This window comes from Anolis carolinensis, chromosome 2 (assembly GCF_035594765.1).
Source record: "Anolis carolinensis isolate JA03-04 chromosome 2, rAnoCar3.1.pri, whole genome shotgun sequence".
NCBI classification, from domain to species: Eukaryota; Metazoa; Chordata; class Lepidosauria; order Squamata; family Dactyloidae; genus Anolis; species Anolis carolinensis.
The window spans coordinates 94,534,758-94,560,827 of NC_085842.1; the positions used below are offsets into that span (position 1 = coordinate 94,534,758).

A 26,070-nucleotide genomic window follows, 5' to 3' on the forward strand; every position below is an offset into this window, starting at 1 on the left:
CTGCCCTTGAAAAGTGATTTAAAGCCATGCCTTTTACAAAATGTAGCACTCAGTTCGTTTATCTGCTCTGTGCTTTGAAGTAACATCTATTCTCTACCGCAAATCAACTGCATTGGCATCCAGTTTCTTTCCAAAGATGCTGGTTTTTAACTGTGTGCCTGTGTGTCTTCATGTTGCCTGCAAACCTATGGGGATCCCATGAATTTCATAGGATTTTCTTAGACAAGAAATAACTTAGGCCCCATCTACACACACTGCCATATAATCATGTATCTGCTTTAAACTGGATTATATAACAGTGTAGATGCATATAATCCAATTTAAAGCAGATAATCGGCATTCAGAAACTGGACTATATAGTCAGTGAAGATGGGGCCTCAGATATAGTTTTGCCAGTCCTTCATCTCAAATATAGCCTACAGCACTTGTTATTTGTTGGCAGTATACTAACCTACTTTGCTTTCACAATCAGATGAGATTAAACCCTTTTGATGCCTTTTGATTAAACCCTTAAATGGCTTGAGTGCAGGACTTTGGAAATATTGCTGCCTCGTGTATGGACCTGCATAGATTTTAAGATCTTCAGCATAGGCCCTGTTTCAGACTGCAATAAATTAGGTTAATGAGTAGATAAAACAAGGATTTCCTTAGCAGTACTTTAATCAACAAGTTTAGGCTTTTTGCTTTTTTTGGGGGGGGGGGGCTTTTTCGATACAGATCCCAACACTGTACTTTGTAGACATATTAATAGCCAGGAAAGGCAAGGATCAAGCCCACATGTAGTAAGTGATGGGGTAATGGATGTCACCCATTTCAGCACTCTTCTTAGTTTTTTTCTAGAACTGCAACAAGCTGATGTTACTGCTCCCAAACCAATTCCCAGCAGTAATGTTATCTGGGACAAATTAACAAAGAAGAAAAGCTGGTTAAAGGGGGGTTGCAAATCTGGTGTGTGAAATTTGGAGAGCATTTATCTGGAATATGCCCTGGGTCAATTCTTTGTGCTCATTTAGAGACAAGATTCTCAGTATCTTTTACATTATAGATGGAGCTTTAACACTGCTTGAAGTTTCACGGCGTGAAACATTCTGTTGAAGAAATCTTTTATCCTTATAATTTCAACAGAATAATTAAATCCATGAATGCATCTATTTATCACAACCTCTGAAAATACACTCTTTTGGTTTCTGTCACACAATACAAGGGGGAAAGAACTTCTGGTGGAATTAATTGGACCCAATTTAACCCACCATAAGTCATCATATCTGCCCTGAAATAAAACTCTGAAACACAGTGTGTAAAATAGACAAATGAATGAAGTAGTCTTGTTTCTTGTAGATCAAGCATTTCAAAGACAAAGAGCTTGTAGAGACACTATCATCACTCTTGGAGACTACCGTTTTAGCAAAGGTCCAAGCTGGAAAAAATGAATACAGTTACTACCCTCTCCTGCAGAGAATTATATTATTATGCTCTTTCTTTGCACATAATAGTTAAAAGGATAAATGAACCAACTGTAATCTCAAAGGGGAAACAAGAAACCTCCAATAAGTCTTTATTACAATTTTTTGTAGAATAAACAATGGGAAGAAAGTGCCATTTGCAGTATGTTAATTGCCAAATGAATATAGCTTGATGGGTCTTTACAACATCATTTAGTAGTTCAGATTTGGAAAGCTAATGGGAAAAATTGAAAACAAGGAATGTTTTTTCATATCATGTGAGAGCCCTGCTGCTGTTGGCAATTTTTTGTTGCTTTCTGTTGGAGTCCTGTAGAATCAGGGTGGTTTATTTTTGGTGGACACTGGACAACGAGAGTAGGTAAATTTAAAGCAAGCAGAAAGCACTACAAAAAGAATACTCTTTTAAAATGAAGGCAAGCAAAGTTGTTTATTAATATAACCTTTGCCTTTGGATTCAGAGTACTTTCATTATATGCCCAACTACTGTCTTACTGTAACTGATCCAAGATATTTTACTGTCTGAGACAGTGGTTCTCAACCTGTGGGTCCCCAAGTGTTTTGGCCTACAACTCCCAGGAATGCCAGACAGTTTACCAGCTGTTAGGATTTCTGGGAGTTGAAGGTCAAAACATCTGGGGACCCACAGGTTGAAAACCACTGGCTTGAGACAAAGAACAAAACATCAAAGCTCTCTCACATTTTTCAACTATAGCAGTCAACTGGGTTCATAGATAAATCTTTACAGGTCAGCTTACACTTTATTTCTTGGAAGACAACTTTGTGGCGGGAAGAGACAAGCTAGCTGCATGCAACATACAGTCCTTCAATAAAAAGGAGCAACCAAAGGGCTCTTCTCCCAACCTCCATGTCTATTATTTCCCATTTCAGGAGTAACTCTGACCTCTGTGTCTTAACACAGTTTTCGGAATATGACAATATATCATTTTCTCTAGAAACTACAATCTCCCAAATAGTTGAATATTTTATTCAAAGATGCAAGGAGAAATTTCAGCAGTTTGGAGAAAGGACATCAGTCTTCAGGACTGATGTAGTACAGTGTTCCCTCACTACTTCGCGGTTCACTTTTCACGGATTTGCTGTTTTGCTGTTTTTCAATAAACTCTAAACGACTATTATAAATCATAAAAAATTACAATTTATAGCCTAAAGAAGGGAGGAAGGAGAGGCCGAAAGGAAAGAAAAGGAGCCCAAGCGGCAACGGGAGGAGGCGGCGGTTTATCAACACACGATTGGTTGATAAAGACTTAAAATAGTGTATAACTACTAAAATAATGTATAAATATTAAAATAAATATTAGTGTCCCTACTCTGTGGATTTTCACTTATTGTGGGTGGACTTGGAACCTAACCCCCGGGATAAGTGAGAGAACACTGTACTCAAAACTCTATTTCTGTCTGTAAACCAGAACCCAGAACTCAAATGTCAAACCATAACTCAGCAACTATTTCAGGTTACACTATTTTTTCACATTTAGTTTACAATTGCTATTTGAAAATGTGTAGACATATTTTAAAATCAAATGTGCATTCTTTATACAGAGAACTAACCACTCTTAGTTCTAACCTATATAAAGTGATATTAACTTATAAATTCATTATACAACCAGTTTTGGGGTAGCTTACACTTGGTTATTTTGACAAATAAAGGTCATCAATTTCTGTTTCTTTGTCTAAAAACATAATGAGACAATAATACCTATGTTTCAATGGTTTACAAATTTGATAGACAGCATTAAACCACAACCAGTAGTAACCATGTAACTTGAAAGAATTTTGGATTCTTAACCAGATTTCTGATTCATTGCAGCAACATATTCATTTGATTCTACAAATATATACACAAGATAAACCAAGAAACTGGAAATTGTCGCTTCAGCTCTAAATACGAATGTTGTGACTGCGCCTTCGGGGATTATGGTTGATGGTGATGGAATTCGAAGAGGAAGAAAAAACCCTCGTGATGAGGGTTCACTGGAGGAGTTGCGCAGGAAGCGACTTAGAGAGCTATATGGGGGATCTTCTGAGGAAGATTCAGATGGGGAGATGGATGCTGAGGAACAGGTGGTGGCTGGGGAAGCAGGCACTGAATGGGCACAGCCACCGGAGATGTCTGGGGATTTGGGGCTTATGGATATTTCTGAACCTGGGGTTTCTGCAGGAGCTGATCCCAATTGGGATGCTTGGAGAAGGGAGGATGGTTCTTTAAGTGTTCATGGGGCTAAGTGTGGGCAGGATGATTGGGACTCCGACGAATTGCTAGGTACTCCAGATCCACGAGCTCTAGCTGTGTGGAGTTCAGACTCTGAGTAGATTTGGGACACCTGGTGTTTGGGTGTGAGTGTTTGGTCACCCAGGAGGAAGGGGAATAAAATGGGAATGTTTGGCCACTGCACTTTGCGTGTGGCAAGGTGTTGCTGAGGCGCCATTGGGATCTCTGTGTTTCCATGAAGACTGAACTTGGACTATGATTTGAATCTGCTGATATCATCTAGCTTGGCTCTCGCTGTGTCTTATCGTGGACCTGTTTTGGATGACTGCACCCTCTTTGGACTTTGGATTGAATTTGACCTGGCTTCTGTCTACACCCTGACTGACGGCTACTCCCGGCTTCTGACTATTGGTTTGTCTTTCGGAATTTCTGCTGCCTCCCGACCTGACCTTGGATTCTTCTGACGACGGCTATTCATCATCCCTTTGAGGCTCTCGGCTTATCTGCACCGTGGAAGCAGCTTTACTGCTTTTCTAGTTTGTTTATTTTCCAGCAATTAACTCTATTTGTTTCCCAAAGCTGAATTTAAGCGTTATTTAGTTTTTTATTGAATGCCAGCATGGGAAATTAGCGTGGCTCGTTTTTGAGTTATTATTGTTCAATCTACTCTCAAAACACTGAAAAGTGAAGTGTTTCAAGGATATTTCCTGTGTTTATGTTATTTTTTGGCTTATCTTCGGAATAAACTTTGTTTTGTATGTTAACTGGCGTCTGACTCTTGACACGAATGTTACAGTATCTTTTTCAGATTAAAGATTTCAGACAAACATAGCTCACCTTAAAAGATATTTCATACTGTTCTCCTCCCCATATCTCCAGGCCGGCATCATATCCTCCTAGCTCCCAGAACCATTTTCTATCAACTGCAAACAGTCCTCCAGCCATTACAGGAGACCTTGGGTAAAATCAGACTCTATATTACACACATGTGGGTACACTACTCCAACTGTTAGGTCTACAGACATAGATGAATTACATTGCCAACATTATATTTCAATTTTAATGTTTTTTCCATCATTTCATGTTAGTGCTGCTGGCAATTTCTTCAATGTGGTTATATAAACCATTTTCTTTATGCTATGGAAACCAGGAGAACTTGGCAGAGCTCCCATCTTAAATTATTCAACTCCATTGTGCATCATGAATCAACAGAATTGATACAGAAATCTCTAATAACCTATGTTAAATACGCCCCCTCCCTGACTGGTCTATTTGGCAAGGCACCCTGAATACAACATGATCTCATAATTCCTATGAATGTAATGGCTGAATCTTCAGTTTTATGATGCAGCATTTTGAGCCACATGTGACCCAAGAACTTGTTGCACATCAGAGAAGTATTTGTGCTCTTAACTATAATAACTAAAAAATTTAAAAACAGCTTGACTAATATACAAACTGTTTAATTATGAGCGATTTATCCATCTGAGTTTTCTTCCTATACTTAAGATGTTTCAAAGTTCAATAGATTATTTCACTGATATACTTGTGCAAGAGAGCACTCAGTGATGTTTCTTGTGAAATTAATCTGGACTTTTTCTGCTTTCACAGTGCCTTGATGAGATATGAAGAAGAGCCTTCAAACTCTCCGTATGAAAAGAATGTAATGACACCTTCTTCAGGTGGAGTCTTGATTCCCCCCCCCCCCCCCCCCAGGGTTGATATGCCATCAAATGCAAATTTTGTTCATTTTGCACAAATTTCAACTGAATATTTTGTTAGGTGCTCTTAATTTTTTATTATTTGGAAATCATTCATTTAAATTATGAAGTGCTTTATTACATTGGTTTCCTGAGTTTATTTTTTGTTTGTTCTAGTGAATAGTAATGCTATTACAGTATGTCTGTTCTATAAACAAACATCCCTCCTGAAAGGAATTCTGATCTAAACTGTTCCAAAATAGTTTATATTGGTTTGAAAGTACCCATAACAAGAGTCTGCCATCTCAGTAACAGCCCAGCTTGTTAAACACCTATTCACACTTTGTTTCACGAACTTACTCAAAAGGGTCACTGGGATCCGGTTTCTGTAATTCAGGAGGAATTGGAATTCGCTTGTAATACATCTCCCAATCAAATGCTCCTCGCATTGCATCTCCAGCTTGTGTTTCATAGCCAAAGTGGTCATGGTCGATTACATCAATCATTGGGCAAACAATAGTCTTGCGATTTCGAGCAATGCGGTCTGATGAGTAAAGAAAAACGTGTTAAGTTTGTACTTGCTGCTTCTTTCATCTGTGACAAAAGGATACATCTACAGTGGAAATAAAGCACCTCAGAGAATGATGCCAAGCTCAAGATACAACATGATTCTAAACTCAAGATTCAGTATAGTACACTATATAGTAGCTCTGAGGTGCTTTGTTTTTGTCTATTTTTCTCTCACAGAAAACACACATTACACAGGATTCTACCTAGAAATCAGGAGGCACTTGCCAATGGAATAGATTGCCTTGGAGGGAGGTCACAAAACTAAGGTGAGGTGGTGGATGATGCTTTTCTGAAACAAGTGTCAAAACCTCCAAGAAATAAGAACTTCAATTACTGCGACAACTGCTGGAAGAGTAGGTCTCCTAACCACAAGCTCTCCAACACATTATTGATATGCTTTACAGATGTTTAGAGGAGGGAACAAAGGGATCAGTAACTATTGACTTGATCCTAACCAAAGGGGTTGGTCTGTAGAATAAAAGCAGTTGATCATGTATTGAGCATAAGCCAGAAGTGTGATGCTACTGCAAAGAAGGGGAATGGTAGTTTAGCCTGCATTCATAAAAACGTAGATAAAACCTGTATGTGAGAAATGTAGAGGGGAAACACTAATGCTAGAGAGGCTGAATGAAATGAAAGAAAAAAGAAATACACTGAAAAGGAAATTAAACAGGTTAAAGGAGACGTGGAACTCAAGTGATCAGTGAGAAAACAGCATTTAGGACTGAGGCAAAATATTGATATAAGAATAAGTGCCAAGAATGGCAGAGGACAAGTAGGCAAAAAAGAAGGCTTGAAATCTTTGTGTAATAGCAGACGGAGAGTTCCTAAGAGGGATAAACATTGAAAGGGTATCTGTGGTTCCAGCAATTAGTCAGGAAGAGAATCCTGTCTTTTGTGGCAGCAGTGTTGTTACTAGCCAATAGTACGAAGACAATGAGATCCAAGCAGCAAGGGAAGGCTACTTTCATGCACTACACCTCAAATAATCAGTGTAAATCCAGGCTTCTGCTATTCAAATGTCTTCAAAGAAGCCATATCTAAAAATATTTTCCATTCTGTTTAACCACCTATGTGTTTGGTGTTTAATAGGAACAATTCCCATTTTTCCTTAAAATGCAGACTAATGTACAGTAACAAGCATACAAAACAGACACCGTCAAATATGTAAACTCATTTTAAAAAATTATCTGGTAGTCAGCCTTTCTTCTTTCTTCCTTTTTCTTGCAAAGGGTCACAACTATTTCAATAAGGCAGAACACCACACAGAAATAATGTGTTCTCTTTGCCAGATTCAGGTAGAAACTAATTCAGATAAAGCAGCATAATTCATCCTGGCAAAATAACGAAAACTATAATTTTTTTATCTTTAACATCAAGACTGGATTGTACAGGTAAAGGAACATACCTTCTTGAAAAGCCAACATATTATAGGCAGTCCCCGAGTTATCAACATTTGTATGACTCATAGTTATGAACAGGCCTCTCTCCTCCCTCCCTGCCATGAAATCTTAGTGCTAAGCCAAAGTCTGTTGGTATCTCTCCAAGCCCTGTTTCCTCTTTTTTCCTATTTATATGTCTCCAAACTCCCTTCCCTTTTTGTTCCTATCAATCTCTCTTTTCCTTTTTCTGTCTATTGATATCTTTTCACCACTTTTAATTGTCCTGGTTCAATAATATGCAATCCTGGGATTTGTAGTTTGGTGACGCAGCAGCATTCTTTGCCAGAGAAGGCTAAAGACTTTGTCGAACTACAGGTCCCATGATTCCATAGCAATGTACCAGGGCTATTCAAGTGGTGCCAAACTGCATTCATTCAACAGCATAAATAAACCTCAAGGAAGCTGAGGTAGGATAAACATGAGAGGCTTCTTGAGGGAAGGGTTATCTATTTCTCTGGTTTTCATTTCCGTTGTTTGAAAGCGTCAATGTTCTAACACTTTTGTTTTCAAACTAATCACACAGGAACTATAATGTGCAACATTTTTGGGCAAATTACAAAGAGTGCACTTTTTGCCGCTGCTGTGCTCCCCTTGCGTGCCCGCTAGCAGCACATGCTGGACATATTCCGACTTACATACAAATTCAATTTAAGAATGAACCTACAGAACCTATCTTGTATATAACTTGGGGACTACCTGTATATAGTAATCTTGCTACCCGACAAACTAAAGTATAATAAAGTTGCCTGCTATTCAATTTATTTATTTAATTATTTACAGTATTTACATATATATAGCAAACATTCAATGCCTTTAGACAAACGACACTCAGACAGACACAGAGGCTATTTAACTTGCCAGCTTCTAGCTTTGTGAGGGTATGCTCAATTCCGGCCACAGGAGGAGCTGCTGCTTCATCATCCACAACGAGTTCTTTTGATGGAGTACTTCCTCATCTGGCATGCACGCTGCTGGATGTTTTTATGGTGTTGTAAATCAGTTAGACTCCCTGCATAAGCGGTCCCTAAATTTTCCTACTTGACAGATGCAACTGTCTTTCGGGTTGCTTAAGTAAACAATGAGCTGGGGCTATTTAAGTTGGGCATTCAATCCGACTCCGGCTTTGAACTCACAACCTCTCTGTCAGTAGTGATTTATTGCAGCAGGCTACTAAGCAGCTGGGCCACAGCCCGAGTGTATCTTTTCTAAAAATATGTTTGGAGTAAGTTCTCACTTTCAACTGTAATATAATTATTATGGTACTTCCTTTTACTGTAATTTAATACATTTTTAAAAATTGTGTCCAAGTACTTTAGTTGACTGACAAGTTGGATGGCACTATTCAAGGGACCTCTGTATTCTAACTAATTGTTGATCATTACTTTTTGGCATTTTGCAGTATCTCCTAAGAAAGGTCAAAGTGATACCAACTATTCCTTAATTAATCAAATATTGGTCTGGTTTTTGAATGTGCATTAGATAGCCTCCTTACCTAAAAGGGGTGGCAACCAGTTCACATTGGCCTCACAGTGGGAGTCCAAGAAAGTGATGACATCTCCAATTGCGGCAGAAGCCCCCAGCATTCGGGTCCTTATCAATCCTTCTCTCTTCTTGGTTCGAAGAATCCGCACTTTCGTAAACTGGGCCATATAGTCCTCCAAGCGTTTTCTAAGATGTTCTGCATGCAAAATAAATAATGTATGTATTAGTCTGTTTGAATCCTTACTTTTTTATAACATTGGAAGTATGTTTCCAGAACGTGGAGCTATTTCTAATAAGTTCTAATAGTTCATTTTTTCCTCATTTTTTTTTTACAATTTAGATATTTAACATATATCTAGTCAGTCAGATGTAATGTTTTTAAACTGGAAACTGTATTAAATGCAAAACAACAAAAGAAGCAGGTAGGATAGAATAAGTGCTTGAAATCAGAAAAGTGCAGAAATATCAGAAAACCTTTTATAAGTACATTTGCAAGCTTTGATAAAACTGTTTCCACAGCATATCTGAACAATAAAAAGAAATAGTTGTTTCTTAGATCTTCCATTACAATGTTGGAGAATCCCTTAAACGACTCTTCATCTGTAGGTGCTGTAAGTATGTCCCGAATTCTCTTTCTGTGCTGCTCATCATCAGATTCCTGCTCCCGAGTAACCCTTTCCCCCCCTTCTGACACCCATACTACTGTCTGCAACATTATCATCCCCAGAGAATCCCTCAAACGACTCCTCATCTGTAGATGCTGTAAGTATGTCCCGGATCTTCTTTCTCTGCTGCTCATCATCGGATTCCTGCTCCCGAGTAATCCTTTTCCCCCTTCTGGCACCCATACTACTGTTTGTAACGTTACTCATAGGCTCTACTACAACACCAGGAATAATCATGTTGTTACTGAAGTTATCGGAAACAAAACTAAACTCCATAGGTCTCTGTTCTTTTCCTGTTGTGATAGTGTCTTTGAGTAGTGATACTACTAGGAGTACTAGAAGGGGAAGAAAGACTACTTGTGAGCAAGACTCCGATGAGAAGCGACAAGAAAAGCGGATCCGGGAGAGACTTACGGAGCCTACTGACAATGACTCAGTTGAGGAGGATGATGGGGTTGAGAATCAGGAGGATGGGATGACGAGTTCAGAGGATGAGGTAATGGACTGGACTAAGGTGCAGGAGATCCAGGACATCTTTAGAGAACCCACAAGTAGCGACACGTTCGAGGGTTGGCACAGTGGGGATCCGGCTGAATCTTGGGGAGTTATGAGTTTGGATAAAAGATGGACAGAGCGGAGGGCTCGGCAAGGGGTTTCAGCTGAAAAGAGGTCTGGAGGGGCGTTGTCTGATTCCAGTTCTGAGGAGGAATTGTGAATAAAAGTGGGGTTGGAAAATGGGGCCCCTTTGCAGTCGGCAAGGTGTTGATGGGTATTTGTGTGTCCTTGAGAGCTGTTTGGGAAGATGTGTTTGGGAAGACTGCTGTGGACGTAAATTTAATCCAGATTATTCTTGGCTACGGGGGTTGGAACTGTGAGGGTTTTCTCTGGACTGCCTTGTGTTGATCTTGTGCATTAGCTGCCGTGCTGCATTCTACGCCTTGGCTCTGCGTATGACCTGGACTGGATTCCTGTGTTTGCTGCCTTCTCCTGCTTTGACCTGGACTGGATTCTCGTGTTTGCTGTCTTCTCCTGCTTTGACCTGGATTGGATTCAACGCCGACGATACTGTGTTTGACTGACTTCGCCAGATGTCTTCGGCCCTCCGCTGTTCGTCTCTTCCTGCCTGCTGGCGTCCTGCTGTGAATTGGAGAGCTTTTTCTGTTGTTTTGCAAAATTTGGAGTTCCATCCGGATTATACTCTAGTTAAATCAGGGTTATTTTCCAGGGTTTGGGGTTTTGCTTTAACTGTGGGAAATACTGTGCTTCACACTGAAATTAAGTGTTTCGAGCCTTTTTGAATTTGTTTTTGGGCTCTTTTTGTTGTAAACTAAAACTCTACTTTTACTAAAAACTGGTCTGGCACTTTAAGGGGTCTGTCTTGCAACATTGCCCATGTTTTTCAACACTTGTATGAAATCTCTGGGGAAATTTAACTGCAGGTGTAAGTGGGAGTGTCACAAATATGTGGGGGATTCATCTTTTCATTTTATACAGATGAGGCAAATGGATATTCGGGACTAATGCTGGGGCAGAGTAATGACCAGGATAAAGACCAAAAAGAGAGACCCAATCCAGACAGGTTGAAAAAACAGTATTTGTGCCTTACCCATCTAGTTAAATTCACTGCTTTCTGGAGGGAAGAATAATATGTTACAGTAAGTAGTAACAGGATCATGTATGTGTGTGTTAAAGAAAACCTTATGTTAATTATAATGAGCAGCTGCTGATGTAGGTCATCAAGCAAGTTTGTACCACACCCGGTGGGGTATAATTGTATGGATGTTAGAATAGAGTTTGGAGATGCTGAATTAACAATGACTTAACAGCAATGCTCCTTGCTATGATGGAATAGCTATTTGGTTGTTTTATGTTCTACTCCTTTATTTGGATGAAGAAAACCTACTCTGTGCTACTTACTAGGACTGTAAGTTTGTTGAGCTATTTGATTTTGTATCTCCGCTGACAAGAGTAAAGATTTTTGTTCCTTTTCCTCTTGTTTGTGTGTCTTTTGCATTGGACCTGACTGATATCTGCTTATGCGCAACATAATACTCATAGTCCCTGGATACTCTTGAATTCCCCATAAAGAAACAGATTAATAGTTTCCGGGTATTTTGGATCTATTATTTACCACTAGAGGTATAAATGTCTTTGGTAGCTGAGAGCTCCTTTTATCCGCTTACCAAGTACAAACCTACCTGGAGAGAATTATTCTCTGCAACTGAGGTAGTTGGAATGCAGTAGTTTCTTGCTGGAATTATTCAACTTCAGTTAGTTCAAAACTAGGAAGTTAGATGATTAATTGAACTGGCTAATACAATCATATTATGGCAGCATTTGCCATCCACAATAGTTACTCCTCCACACTTAACTCCAAATTGTGGTGCTTCACTTGCCCTTAAGGCCCAGGTTATCAAAGGTGGCATTTCCTCCCATATTTACTGTCCACACCCTAAGGAATTCAATTATTTACATCCAACACAACTTTAAATACTGCTCTATTGTCCCTGCTCTTTAAAGAAATGTACCCTATAAGAATGTGGTTCTAACCCAGGCAAGGGCAAACTTCGGCTTTCCAGGTACTTTGGACTTCAACTCCCACAATTCCTAACAGCCTACTGAAACCCAAAACACCTGGAGGGTTGAAGTTTGACAATGCCTGTTCTAGCCTGTTGATCATTTTGATGGCTAGTTCTGCCACTTTTCTTACCAGAACCAGAACTGGACACAGTCAGTCAAGGATGGTCATGCATTGGCACACCACAATGTCCTATATGTCCAAAAAATGAGGAACATCTCCTATTTAAAAATTATTTTGAAGTGAAGTAACAGTGTACCAGTGTAAAACAGTCTGTATCTGATTTACTGAAAACAGAACAGCATTAGAACAAAAACAGCAATCAGAAAGCCTTAATAGAAAACCTGGTTCAGAATCCCTACTGTTTAGTTGTTGGAGCTTTCCATGAATATATAGCTTTGTGTTTTAATTTCAACCATTATTCTTTAATTTGATCTAAATTAAACTCTTTTAGGTCTTGACTTACAGAATGTTAATTATACTCCTGTGAGCTGGTTAGAATGACTCAACCAACTTTCTCAAGCATGCAAATTATTTTTGCAGTTGTTAGGGAGAATTTAGTAATATCTTCATCAGATTTTAGAACAGTAACTTGTTAGATATATTTCTTGGCACTGGGCTGAGACAATGCTTTTCTGTATTACTAACTACTTCTGATAGCTTATTTTAACATCAGAACATAACTACATGAAAGTGGAGTAAATTACTGCTCAGTATTGTAATAACTTGACAGTTTTATTAGCATTTGGATGTTGATTTATTAATTAATTGAAAACGCAATTGGTTCTGTTCTGTAGAAACAGAAAAGTCTTCATCTGTTTATGAAAAGAAAGAAGGGAGGGTGGCAGTCTAACCACTTAGGGAAGGGATTTCTAGAGCCCCAGGCAGAAACTGAGAAGGCCCTCTTCCACCAGTGAGGGGTGTGGGTCAGAGAGAAGGGCCTATCCAGTAGATCTCAAGATATGGGCAGGTTCATAAAGGAGAATATGGTCTTTCAAATAACCTGGACTTGAGTTAAAGCATCAAAGACATTTTTTTTTTTACTCCTGAGCACATCTTTCAAGGCAGTTGAAAAATCAGTTATAATGCTAGGGAAATGCTGAAGGCTAGCTCATTCAAAAGATTGTCCGTGTGGAAGGCTGTTTTCCCATTAATTCAGTTACATATGCAATCACATTTAATTAAATGCACAGTTATATTCACACAACTGTGAGAATTAGGGGGCGGAATGTAGCTCAGTTGCAGAGCTTCATGCTTTGCACAAAGAAGTCCCCAAATTCAGTCCCTGTCATCTTCAGTTTAAATGATCAGTTGAATGATCTGTTTACAGATGCTGGACTCAAAGATCCCTACTAAAGAACTTAGGAAGAGGAGACAATATTTGGCTGGATGGAAAGTGATCTCAGCATAAACTACCTATAAAATATTTGTTCAGATGGCCTTAACAGATCCAAAAGTTAAAATAAGAGATGTTTTTTCATAGATACATGAAATCTAAATGTTAACATCTTCCACACCATCCCATGTGTGTGTTTATTAAACTATATAGCTAAAAGGAATAGAAATTATTTTTGCTAAGTTAGTCAGCCACTTATTTTCATCTTAAACTAGAACGAGGGGACAGTTAGGGTAAAAACATATTTCAATACAGTATTCACAGATTATTTAAACCAAATTTAGCCTTTTAACCACCATATCTGAACACATATGATATTTTCCTACATAATGTAGTTTGCAGAACTGAAGCTAGGTTGCACAGGACAGGGCTTTTTCTGTAGCAGACCCCTGACTATGGAACACTCTATTTTTTTAATTTATTTACATTTATACCCTGCCCTTCTCACCCGAGGGGACTCAGGGCGGCTTACAAAAATTGGCAAAATTTAATGCCCAAAAATGCAATCATAAAACAAAACAATACATACAGATCCATTAATAGCATTGTTAAAACACATTACAAAAACCTTAAAAAGGTATATATAATCTCTACCAAAGGAGGACAGTCCGATTCCATCTCTTGAATTGCTTGAAAGCACCACAGAAGCTATTTAAAAATACTCATTTTAATTTTTTTCTCTGTGTATGTGCAAACTTGCTGTGTAATATGTGTGTCTTGTTTAGTCATACACATCTATTTGGACAAATCATACAATGAACATACCTCTGTCACTGAAATCATCCACTAGCACAATTTCAGCTATCAGTTCAGGTGGAGAGCGGTTAAGAACACTGTGCACTGTTCTGAGAAGCGATGACCATCCTTCATTGTGGAATGGAATTATTACACTGGTGTTGGGGAGCTTTTCCAGGTATAGTTTGCTATTGCAACTAGAAGATGGAAGAACACAGTTACTAGCTCCATCATAAAGCATGAAATGCTACTACTACAATTGTTAATCACTTTTTTTAATCTTAAAAGTAGCTAAATGCTGGCCTTCCTAATTATCTCAAAGGCACCAGATCTTGTCTGATTTTGGAGGTTAAAGCAGGGTTACCACTGGTCTCCTGGATGGGAGACCACTAATAAATATGAAGTGCAGTAGGCTATATTTCAGAGAAAGGAACTGGAAAAACCATCTCTGAGTTTCCTTGCTTAAGAAAATCCTATGAAATTTATGGGGATGCCATAAGTCGCCAAGTTACTTGGAAAAAAAAAACCCTCATGCACATACACACACACACAGTCAAAACCAGCATCCTGAACTGAGTTTGCAAATAAACTGAAAGATAATGCCATTGCTTTAGGACATAGAACATATGATACCAAAAGCAAACTGTAGACAAATAGGCACACTTACTCACACAGAGCTAAATATTAAATTTTCAACTGATGACTAGTGTGTATTCAATCAATGAATGAAAGACAGGATTATTTCCAATGGCTCATATCAGGTAAAAGAAACAAATCTCTCAGAGTCTATGAAAGAGCACTAGCTTCTTTCAGCTCTAAAAAGGTCCAAAATACATACAAAGCAAAACATCAGTCAAAACATGCATGTATATGTGTATTCTATTGTTGCTTTGCTTTGTAAAAGGAATCAACTTCTTGATTCTTTGTTACAACTTCTAAAGAGTTCCAAAGGTAGCATTAGATAACACTGTCTACATCAGGGGTCCCCAAACTAAGGTCCGGGGGCCGGATGCGGCCCTCCAAGGCCATTTACCTGGCCCCCGCCCTCAGTTTTAGACTTAGGCTCATCCAAAGTCTGAAATGACTTGAAGGCACAACAACAACAATCCTACTTGATTATCTTATTGGCCAGAAGCAGGTCCACACTTCCCATTGCAATCCTGATAACTTTACAGTATGTTGGTTAAAATTATTTTTATTTTTAAATATTGTATTGTTCTTTCATTTGCTAATATTGTAAATGAATGATATGGTAATAATATAATATATTGTGTATACATATAATATTGATAATAATATTATAATGTAATACAATATAATATTTATTTATTTATTTGTTATAGTATTTCTACTCCACCCTTCTCACCCAATAGGGGACTCAGGGCAGCTAATAATAATAATAATACAATATAATAATATTGTATAATATGATAATATTAATTATATATTATATATTAAATGTAATATTACTAATAATATTAAGGTATAATGGTATAGTATAATATAGTATTATATAATGCTAATATTGTGCTATGCTAATAATATCATATATTGTATGTACATACCACTTGTAAGCCGCTCTGTCCCCCCTTCGGGGTGAGAGAGGGTGGGGTATAAATGTAGTAAATAAATAAATAAATAAATAATTGTTGCTGGGTGGTTGTTGTTGTTGTTGGGTTTTTTTTGCACTACAAATAAGACATGTGCAGTCAGCATAGGAATTGGTTCATTTTTTTTTTCAAATGATAATTCGGCCCCTCAACAATCTGAGGGACCATGAATCGGCCCTCCACTTAAAAAGTTTGAGGACCCCTGGTCTACATTAAGGATATGGGGGCCATTAAGGTCTATGCTGGCTGAACTAACATTACAGGGGGAACATAAAAAACAAATTCTAGTAATAAGGACATTCATACTTACTTTGGATGTCGTATATCTGGTAGAGAGCGATTGAGAGAAATTTTGTCACTCACAAAAATATTAAAGCCATTTTCCCGGTATGCCTGATCAACTCGCTCAGCATCTGTCATAGGATATGGTTTTCCTTGTTCTCCATTTCCTACAAGTACAAAGTAAGTCAAATGAAATCATTAGTATCACTTCCTAAATGAAGAAAGATTACTCATCCAGCCACCCACATTTAAACCTCAAGAAGCCAGATCTCTTTTTCCTCACAGCTCTAGGCAATGCTAATTATGGCACCAGTCATCAGTGGTACAATATGGTTTCATAACAGCCCCAAATGGTTAAACAGTCAATCAGTCTCAAAGAAAGATGACAGTTTTAAGAATGCTGTTTTAAGAATTGTGGGCAATGCAATTCTATCATTTTGAAAAGGCTCACTAATGCAGACTCACTAGAATTATTCCAGTTTACAAATGACTTATGTATTTCATTGTTCATGCAATTTTCAATGGCATTTCCATTTTAAGACCTACCTTTTCATGCATTTTTATTGTGAAATGAACTACAGAAACAGTTTGAGGTTATTCACTTAGACAGCATGAACTTTTCCCCCTGAGAGAAGTTGGCCCCACACTGACTTGTTTAAATAGTGGGAAGTTTTTCTATTTGTCGCTAATTATTCCATTATTTACCACTGGAAATTATTTGCTAATATTCAGCTTCCTTATAACTGACTACATCTAGCTGATCATCTGCTTCTTTTGCCACTTGGACCTCTGGCACAAAAGTACCAGTGAAGATGCTGCTGTCACCCTCACTAAAAACTCTTCCTAATGGGTGTTACTGTGTGAGGCAAAAGGCTTCCAAAATCAGGGTCACACAGCTCACTTGCCGAGGCTTTTGGAAATTTTGCCATATCTTTTCTTCTTCTTCTAAGGCTCCAGCGAAGAATAGATGTACTGCTGTCTTCCACCAGCATGTAGCTCAGTCACTGTCAGGCCAGCTTCCCGCTGGATGAACTAGAGCAGGGGTGTCCAAACTTTTAAAACCAAGGGCCAGTTCACGGTCCCTCAGCTTGTTGCAAGGCCAGACTATAGTTTGAAAAAAAATGAACACATTCCTATGCACATTACATATGTCTTATTTGTAGTGGAAAAATGTGTAGTGTAGAGGTTTTGATTGCGGCGGGGGGCTTATACATGACGCCTGGCTCTTCCTTTTTCTTCCAAAGGGAGGAACCGCAGTGAAGGGCAGCCTTTTTGGAAAACGCAAGGAGGTGCCGCAGGATTAAGATGGAGCGGAGAGGGAGGGAGGAAGGGAAGCTAGGCAGGTACTCGGCCTACAGGGGCCATCATTTCTGGCCATGCAGTGGTGGCAGTGGCAGCAGCAGCAAGTTCCTGGGGCAAGCAGGGCAATTGGGGAGCCTTCCTCTGAAAAGAAATAAAGAAAAAGTTGTGGGGGAAGGGGGGGGGGAGTCACTGGACGGGATGCCCGAGGCCAGAGCCACCCAAGAAGGTGATGCTCAATCAGGGTGAAGAGATGCTAGACGCCACTATCTCTCTCTCCTCCTAAGGAGCCCACCTTTTCCAGGGCCCTGATCCCCACAAATGAAGGAGGAAAGGAAGGAAAGGAGGGAGGGGGGAGAGGGAGGGAGGGAGGAAGAGAGGAAGGAAGTCAAGGGAGGGAGGCCTGGAGAGAGAGCGCTGGTGGAAATTTGAACAGGGGCCACATTTGGCCCCCAGGCTGGGCTTTGGACATGCCTCAACTAGAGCAAGGAGACACTGCATGGGTGCCCTATGCACATGTCTGTTTACTTCAACTTGCCTTAAAACAGCTGTACTACTCACAAATCTGCTTGACACAAATCAGCACTTTTCCTCCTGCTTTTTATATTTAGTTCATCTTTCTGGGGATTTTGCACTTAAGAACACTCCCTTGTCACATGCTGGTACCCATTAAGGGTACCTGGGGGGTGGGAGGTTTCAGGGGAAACAGCATACAAAAGTAGCTGCTCAGGTAATCTCCCCATTTTCCATTTCCATGTCTCGCAGGGCATGACTTTTTCTCAGAACAAGCGATTGCACCTGCAAGCTTTTGGATATAAAAACAAAACTCATTAGGAATGTGAGAGAACCTTCCTCAAGGACTTCCTCCTAGACTTTGGAACTCCTTCCCAAGAGAGACTACGATGTATGTCTCCTCATTTGTCTTCTGCTGATAACAATAACTTTTCTATTTAAATACACTTTTAAGAATCAACTGCAATGGGTTTCTTATGTAGTGTGATAACCATAATTTATATTGAACTACATGAGCTACATATTTCCTTGATATTCGATGCTGTCAACCATTTCCCCTTCTGTTTTCTGAATCTTGAAATACAGTATATTATGAAGATTGAATGAGTTAGTATCTTTACCTGTTCGTTGTAAGTCTCTCCTTATAACATCTCTGTCATGCCAGTCCTTTTTTCTTTCTCCATTGCCAAGGGAAGCTTCTTTCTTTTGTCTTGTATGAAAACCCTTTAGACAAACACAATAAGTATTATATTTCTGTAAAAGTGCACCAAGACTAAGCTGAACTGCCAACATGTCACATTTAGAAAAATATTTAGCAGATTTGCTTGGATTTTTATTTCAGGATACTTAACTGTTTCAATTCATTCCTTATCAATTTCCAGAAAATGGGCAAGCAACTGACTTATGACATACAAGAAGTTACAAAAAATATATTGCTACTAAAAGTGGTGCTCCTTGAGCCACTGGCTGCCAGTACCAGGAGAGCTTCTAAGAAAGAAGAAAAAAAATTATATGTAACTAGCTGTGCCCGGCCACGTGTTGCTGTGGCAAAGTGGTGGTGGTATTGGTTAAAAATTGTTGTGTAATGCTTATTATTTGATGTTATTTGTATTTTAATTAATTTTATTGTAAGTTATCTTTTTATTTATTATATTTTATTATTTTATTGTATTATTTTTAGTTATTTTCTGTTATTATAGTATTTTATTGTATTAATTTTTTTAGTGTTTTTAATTATTTTTTTAGTGTTTATTATTTTTTATTGGGTTGCTAGGAGACCAAGTTGGAGGAGCATAGCCTTCTAACTGGCAGCAATTGGATAAAAGCAATTATTCCTCTCTCTCTAATTAGGACTTTATTTTTCTTTTCTTTTTGTTGTATCAACCTAGAGCCGTGGATGTTGGGTTGTGTTGTCAAATTTCGAGGTTGGGGGGCCTGTAGTTTTGTTGTTTTGTGGGTCGCCGTGATGCCATCACTCTTTTATATATATAGATGGGAACTAATTTAGTGTTACTCCCTGGTACACTGGAAATAAAATATTGCTGCCCTTGCCCTCATCTGATCTCCTGAGAAGCACTGAGATAGGCTATCCCTGGCTGAAATCTGCCCTCTGTTATGTACAGTGATACCTTGAGTTAAGAGTTTAATTTGTTCTGTGGCCAAGTTCTTAACTGAAATCACTCTTATCTCAAAGCAAATTTATCATTGAAATGCTATTAATCCATTCTCCCACACCTGGAAACTCCCATTCTATTGAAATCATAGTCCAGCACTCAAACCACTGATACACATCAAGAATCCCATCAGTAAAAAGATCCACTTAAACAGAGCAGACTTTTATTCCAGATGTTAGAAATGCTAACTTGTATTTAAATTGTCAGATAACATTCAAAACATTAATCTATTGTGAAAATTGGTAAGGGAAAATGTTCAGAGATAGGCAGTGTTTGGTTTTATCCTGCCACTGTGGCAAGGAAGTACACAACCAAATGTGTGCTGGCCAGTGTAAGAGAAAGGCAAAACCTGAACACACACAAGCAACACTAAAGAAAGATCTTTAAAATGGTAGAAGCACAAAGTTGTGTCAAGAAAGTACAAAGCTTAAGTGAAGAGGCAGGAGCATCATTTTCTTCATACTATACTCATTCCAGCCTCCCCCTCTCTCCCCCTCTCTCTTTTTGTGAAGCCAAACATACCAGGAATAAAAATAACAAAAATTCAATTAACCCAAAGTTCCTCAAAGTGGACAAGAGCAAAGCAGACAGCAATCTCCCAAGGCGGACAAGAGCATGAGGCACAGATGCACGGAGGCAGCTCCCTTGAAATCCTAAAGCTGGCATGGGCAAATTAAGGCCCGGGAGCAGGATGCCCGGGGGTCTCCTGGGCACTTACCTCAGTCACTCCTCATTTTCTATGTCCTCTTGACATAAGGACACAGTGGTCAATCAAATCCTTATGCCAAAAAAGACAGGGGAGGAAGGCATGCAGCAGCTGAGAGCCCTCTGGAGCACTCTCAGCCACTGCATGATTTGTCCTCCTCCCAGCAAAAATACGATATGAGCAGCCCCGCCCAAAGCCGGGAGGACGACTTGAGGAAGACATGCGGCAGCTGAGAGCCCTCACAGCCACCGCCTGTCTCACCCTCCTTCCCGCATAATACCAAGAGAACTGCCTGAGGATTGGGGGGAGAAGGATCAGGGCAGTCGCCATGTGTCCCGCCTTCCTCCTGGCATAAGGATGTGGTGAGCAGCCCCGTCCTTATGTCAGGAAGACAATTGGAGGATGACCCCGGGCCATGCTCTGCCTACTCCTGACCCTGCCCTCTGCTGGGTCCTCACCCTCCTGGGCCTGCTCTGCCCACCGTGTGCCCGTCCATCCTCCCTTCCAGCTCAGCCCTTTTGGCTGGACCCACAATGTGGCCCCAAAGCAAAAACGTTTGCCCAAGCCTGCCCTAAAGCCCTGTACTCTTGCACTAGTACTCCCTCTGGTGGTAGCTTGCATGTCAAAGCAAAACCGAGCTGAGCAACGGTTCGTAACTCAAAATGTTTGTAAGTTGGGAGGCTCATAAGTTGAGGTTCCATTGTATTCACATTAGCAAAGTATAGGTTGAGCATTTCTTATCCAGAGTTCTAAAATATAAAATATTCCAAAATACTCTTTGTGAGTGGCTGAGATGGTAACACATTTGCTTTCTGATGGTTCAATGGACACAAAATTTTGTTTCATGTACAAAATTATTTAAAATATTGTACCTTCTAGGCGATGCATATAAAATAAATACGAAGCATAAATGAATTTAAACTTGGGTCTGATCTCCAAGCATATGTATATACAAATATAGGCATTTCAATATTTGTAAAGATTTTTTTGGAGAAATGCAGAATATAAACTCAATAAAATAATATTAAGAATATAATATTGACTAATGAATGTACTGAAATAATTCAGAATAAATTCAACCTCCACTATACAGATTATAATAAAACTTTTGATTGAGTAGATCATGGAAACCTACAGACCATTCTAAAGGAAATGGGTGAGTTACAACATTTCACTGTCCTAATGTATAATTTACACTTTGGACAAAGGAACACCGACAAGTCAGAATATGGAGAAACAATGGTTTCCAACCAGTAAGGCTATTATTACCCTATCTATTTATTTTTATGCAGAACATATTATACAGAAAGCAGAATTAGATTTTGAGGAAAAAAGTGTAAAAAAGGATCAATTATAATAAATAGTTTAAGATATGTATATCATAGTCTGGGTTAAATAAGGGTGCATTAATAACAATCAACTAGAATCTTTGTGTGTATTACAACAACATAAAAGATTCACAAAGCAGACAAAAAGATAAGTGTAGACTCACATATTAGAAATGCATAGGAAGATTCAAAATCCAGAACAGAAACAAAGATCACACATTGAACTTGTATAAAGTAAGACCTCATATGGGGAATTTCACATTAACTAGGCTTTGAGACTAAAATTGTCAGATTTTCACAATAGGAATAAGGGACATCCAGATTTTATTATGTATGATGGTGTGGAATGGCCCTGACAATTAAGAAGCAGCTATTAACAAGACTAAATAACGATATACTCCCCTCTTATGTTATCCCAGGAATTATAACTGTGATTGTATTTTTCAATCCATGATCCGCATTTAAATAAATATAATTCTGCCTAAACATACACTTGTCTAATGAAATACATCTTCTCCTCATACTTTCTCACCTATGTTTAGAGGATCAAGACCAGCGTGTCCACAAGTCATCATGGGTAGTGGCCTTAAACAATGAGATGGCTAAAATTGGCCTTCCTTTACAATTTCTGAATGATCTAGGACCTAGGGCAAAACAAGTGCTCATGCAATGCACTTGTGATATCTATGCTCAATTGGACCTAGCAAGTATAGGTAGGTCTTCTGCCACAAGGTTTTTAGCTTCCCACAAAATGAATGTTCATTTACAACACTATCTGACTATTCCAGTTCCGTTACCCTTAAGAAGAATACATCTTCTCCTCACTACATAGAGAGAAGGAGAGGCAGTCATTGACAGAAGGCGCTTTCAAGAACCTCAGTATTCATATCAGACCATTTATTATGGTCCCATTGTACTGCACTTACTGTGTGGAACCATGATGCTATGGAGATTTTTTTCCCTCTAGTTGAAATTCTTTCTACTTCCTTGCCCCATCCAACACCACTCCACAAGAATGGTTCTTCCAACCCAGTTTCCCCTCATCTCTTCCCCACAGTTATGCTTTAAACTGAGGCTGGATGGTCATTTGTCAGGGGCACTTTGTGCTTTTCCTGCATGGTAGGGATTGGACTAGATTACCCACATAGTCTCTTCCAACTCTATGATTCTATGTTATCATCCAAAAACACCAGTCATCACCACTTCAAATCAAATTTAATTGGATCCAGGCTGTGCATTCAGTTTTAAGAAAAGTGCATATATTTACTCAACATGTAGCCAATCCCCACACACTGAAGGTCAAGGGGGCTGAGAAACTTGTCAATTCTAAGATAAGTGTGCTTTGGGTCTACCCTCACCCTACTTTTGAGACATCAGCAACTGCCTCTGAAAAAATACATCTGATTTGACAAATGTCACAGCTCTTGCTTGAATTCATCTTTAATTGTTAGTCCCAGGAAAAGTTATTTTGGCTTCCAGCTTCCAGAATTCACGGCCAGGATGGTCAGTAGCCATGATGAGAAGAATAGTCCAAAAAACCACTCAGCATATTCCCTACCAGAAAGTGTTTCCTCAGGCTAAATCCTTCACCACCTGGAACCTAAAAATCACCTGCCAAGGCTGTTCCCATCTGCTGCCACTAATGATTGCTCCATTGACAATTAAATGCCTTGCACTCTCTTATGTTATGGAGCAGTCCATTGCAAAAGGAAGAAAAGGAGCAGTGAGGCAGAGAAAGGAGGAGTGGGCTGGGCAAAGGAACAAGTGAATTAAATAGGGAACTGACAGGTGGAGTAAAGGCAGGGAGGGAAGGAGGAAAATAGGAGGAGATTAGTAAGGCAATGGAAGGGGCAAATGTGATGTGGCTATGGGATGTTGGGAAGTGACAGAAAGAATGGGGGTAAAGAGAGAGAAAAGGGGAGAGGATCTTAAGGAAAAATTAGCTTTTTGGGAAGGTTATGGCAGTGGTAGGATTGCAAGTAAGGTGGAGATAAAAACATAAAAATGAATGGGGACAAAGGAAGGTGTCAAAAGATGGCTGGAGGCAGTCAATACAAGGTAAACCAAGCTCTGAGAGCAGCATGGCCATATCTAATAAGAAGACAACTGCTGTTTCTTTCATTGCGCCAAACTAGACCAGCGAGCACTACAAAGAGAAGAGAATAGGAAGCTTGCCAAGGCCATGCAGCTGGAGATCACACCATTTGATACACAACTGAGGTCTGAACTGCATACTAAATGCAGAAGTTCTGTCTGCTAAGTGTTTCTGGTGTTTGCTATACCTGATCACTCCATGATTTTGTTTTATTAACTAAATCTTAAATATGGTATTGGAGGATCCTGTACAACACAGATACAGGACAGCTTTTTCAACCCCTAGAGTACAGTATTTCTGCTACAAAACAGCATTGTACATCCAGTTTATAGCCTAATGTCCACGTGTATCCTTTGTTCAACCATGCACATCTGCATGCAAAATAGCAACACATACATAATTCTTCTTTTGCCATTTTGAACTGAACCTAGACACTCTCTAATGGACAAAAGTGTCCAATAGACAGTGTCCATAAGACAACTTTTACATGCATAAGAAGCCAAAATGATTCCAGCTAGTGCTTTTTAAAGCAACCAAATTGCCACAGACCTTCATCAGGTCTGAAGTCACCAGATCGCTGAAAAGGAAACTTGCTTTTGTTCCCCTGTTCATGTATTAATTTAAACAGGATAGCAGAATCTCTCAGAGAGTTTATTAACTGAAATTAAAACTTCAGGCAAGAAGTAACTTTTCACAGATACTGTGTTTGAGACTGTCTTGCTCTGGACTGCCAAGATAAACTATGGGTATGATTCAGAGGATGATTGGATCATAGCTCTGCATTTCATTTCATAGCAAATCAAATTAATCTGGCTTTGTTTTTTTGGTTGACAATTCATTGGATCTCACATACCCGTTTTCTATAGTAAATTCATACATCAAATTAAAATGCACTTTCCTCAAATTAAAATGAACTGGCTTAGTCTAAAGCTAATCTTTTCTCCATGGTTCTCATAACTTGTTTTAATGAAAGAGATTCAAGTAGAAAGATATATTAATGTAACAACAACAAAAAACATTCAGACCGATTTCTGTAAATCCTCTCTTGCCACCAAGCTTTTTTCAACATACTGCCAAAGGAAATTAGAAGTATTCAACAGATAGATGCACATACAAATGGAATTTTAATCTTTTGTCTAATCACTATTTCATTTGTCTGATTCCAGCTAGAATAGAAGAGTGAATGCTGATGTAATTTGAATATTTTCTGTATTAAAAATGACCAAAATATTTATTCTGAAATGTTGGGGTGGAGTTTTACAAAAACAATGAGGTAGAAATAGTATTCACACACTGTTCTATAGACATTATTTGGCTGGCTCCCCCTCCCCCTTCCTAGACCCCTACCACGGTTTTCCTATCGACCCTCCCCCTCAATCCTTCACTCATTCCATCCCCCCTCCCCCCATTCCAATCCCTCCCCCATATACCAGGGTGGAGGATGTTTGGGGGTTACCCACCACTCTCCCCTCCCCCTCCTTACATCCCTTCCCAATACCCTTCCCCTTCCGCCCTCTCCTCTTTCCCAAACCCCACCAACGTTTATTTTTATGATTGAAACTATCAATAAAAACTATTTTATATTAAAAACAATTTGACTTTTAAAAAACATAACACATCATTAAAACTGTACAATTATAAACAAAACAGCCTGCCAAAAGCCCATGCTTTAGCTATACTCTGAAAGAACTCTGGAAGCAGTGTAATGATTAGCCATGGCTTCCGCACATGCTCTTCTCTTGTTTCTTCTTTTTTAATACTTTGGGGGGGGGGGGAGCAAAAGGGCAACACATTGCAGAGAAGAAAAGGAGAACCAATTTGTTGTAGTCATTTGAGTACTGGGTTAGAATTCTGGCCTGTTTATTATGCTGCAAATGTGGGCAGTAGGAAATGACAGCTGCAGTGATCACCCAGTCAAGAGGTGCATTGAGATGAGCAACTGCAGCAGGACCTATGTAATCGCTCCAGCTGCTTGTCTCAAAGTACCCCACAACTTGAAAAGTGTGGCAATCACTCTGATCTGCAATGCCCCAGAAGCCCTTTTTGTGTGGGGTGCCACCTGGTCTCAGGTACATGTTTTGCGGGGTGGCACCAGCTGAGTTAGCCACAATGACAAAACTCTGGGTTGCAGCTACATCCCATAATGCAGTATCTTGGGTCAATATTTCTTCCTTCCAACACGGAGTATATGAAAAGCGCTGACATTTTGACTTGGATTTGCTATCAAGAGTAGCTTTTTATCATGTGTAGAAGAAATATATACTACATTCACAAGATAAAATGGCAGCCCCATGATTAATATT

General features: G+C 39.2%; 1 protein-coding gene across 1 annotated transcript in view; it reads right to left on the reverse strand.

The window, feature by feature from the left end:
- Nucleotides 1–26,070, reverse strand: part of galnt10 (polypeptide N-acetylgalactosaminyltransferase 10) — an 86,766-nt gene that overhangs the window by 31,419 nt on the left and 29,277 nt on the right. The window contains exons 2-7 of the mRNA XM_008114777.3: nucleotides 18,586–18,688; nucleotides 16,182–16,320; nucleotides 14,292–14,458; nucleotides 8,898–9,083; nucleotides 5,754–5,937; nucleotides 4,531–4,648 (exon numbers count right to left, since the gene is read on the reverse strand). Of these exons, the coding sequence (XP_008112984.2) occupies nucleotides 4,531–4,648; nucleotides 5,754–5,937; nucleotides 8,898–9,083; nucleotides 14,292–14,458; nucleotides 16,182–16,320; nucleotides 18,586–18,688 (897 nt within the window). The remainder of the gene's footprint in view (nucleotides 1–4,530; nucleotides 4,649–5,753; nucleotides 5,938–8,897; nucleotides 9,084–14,291; nucleotides 14,459–16,181; nucleotides 16,321–18,585; nucleotides 18,689–26,070) is intronic.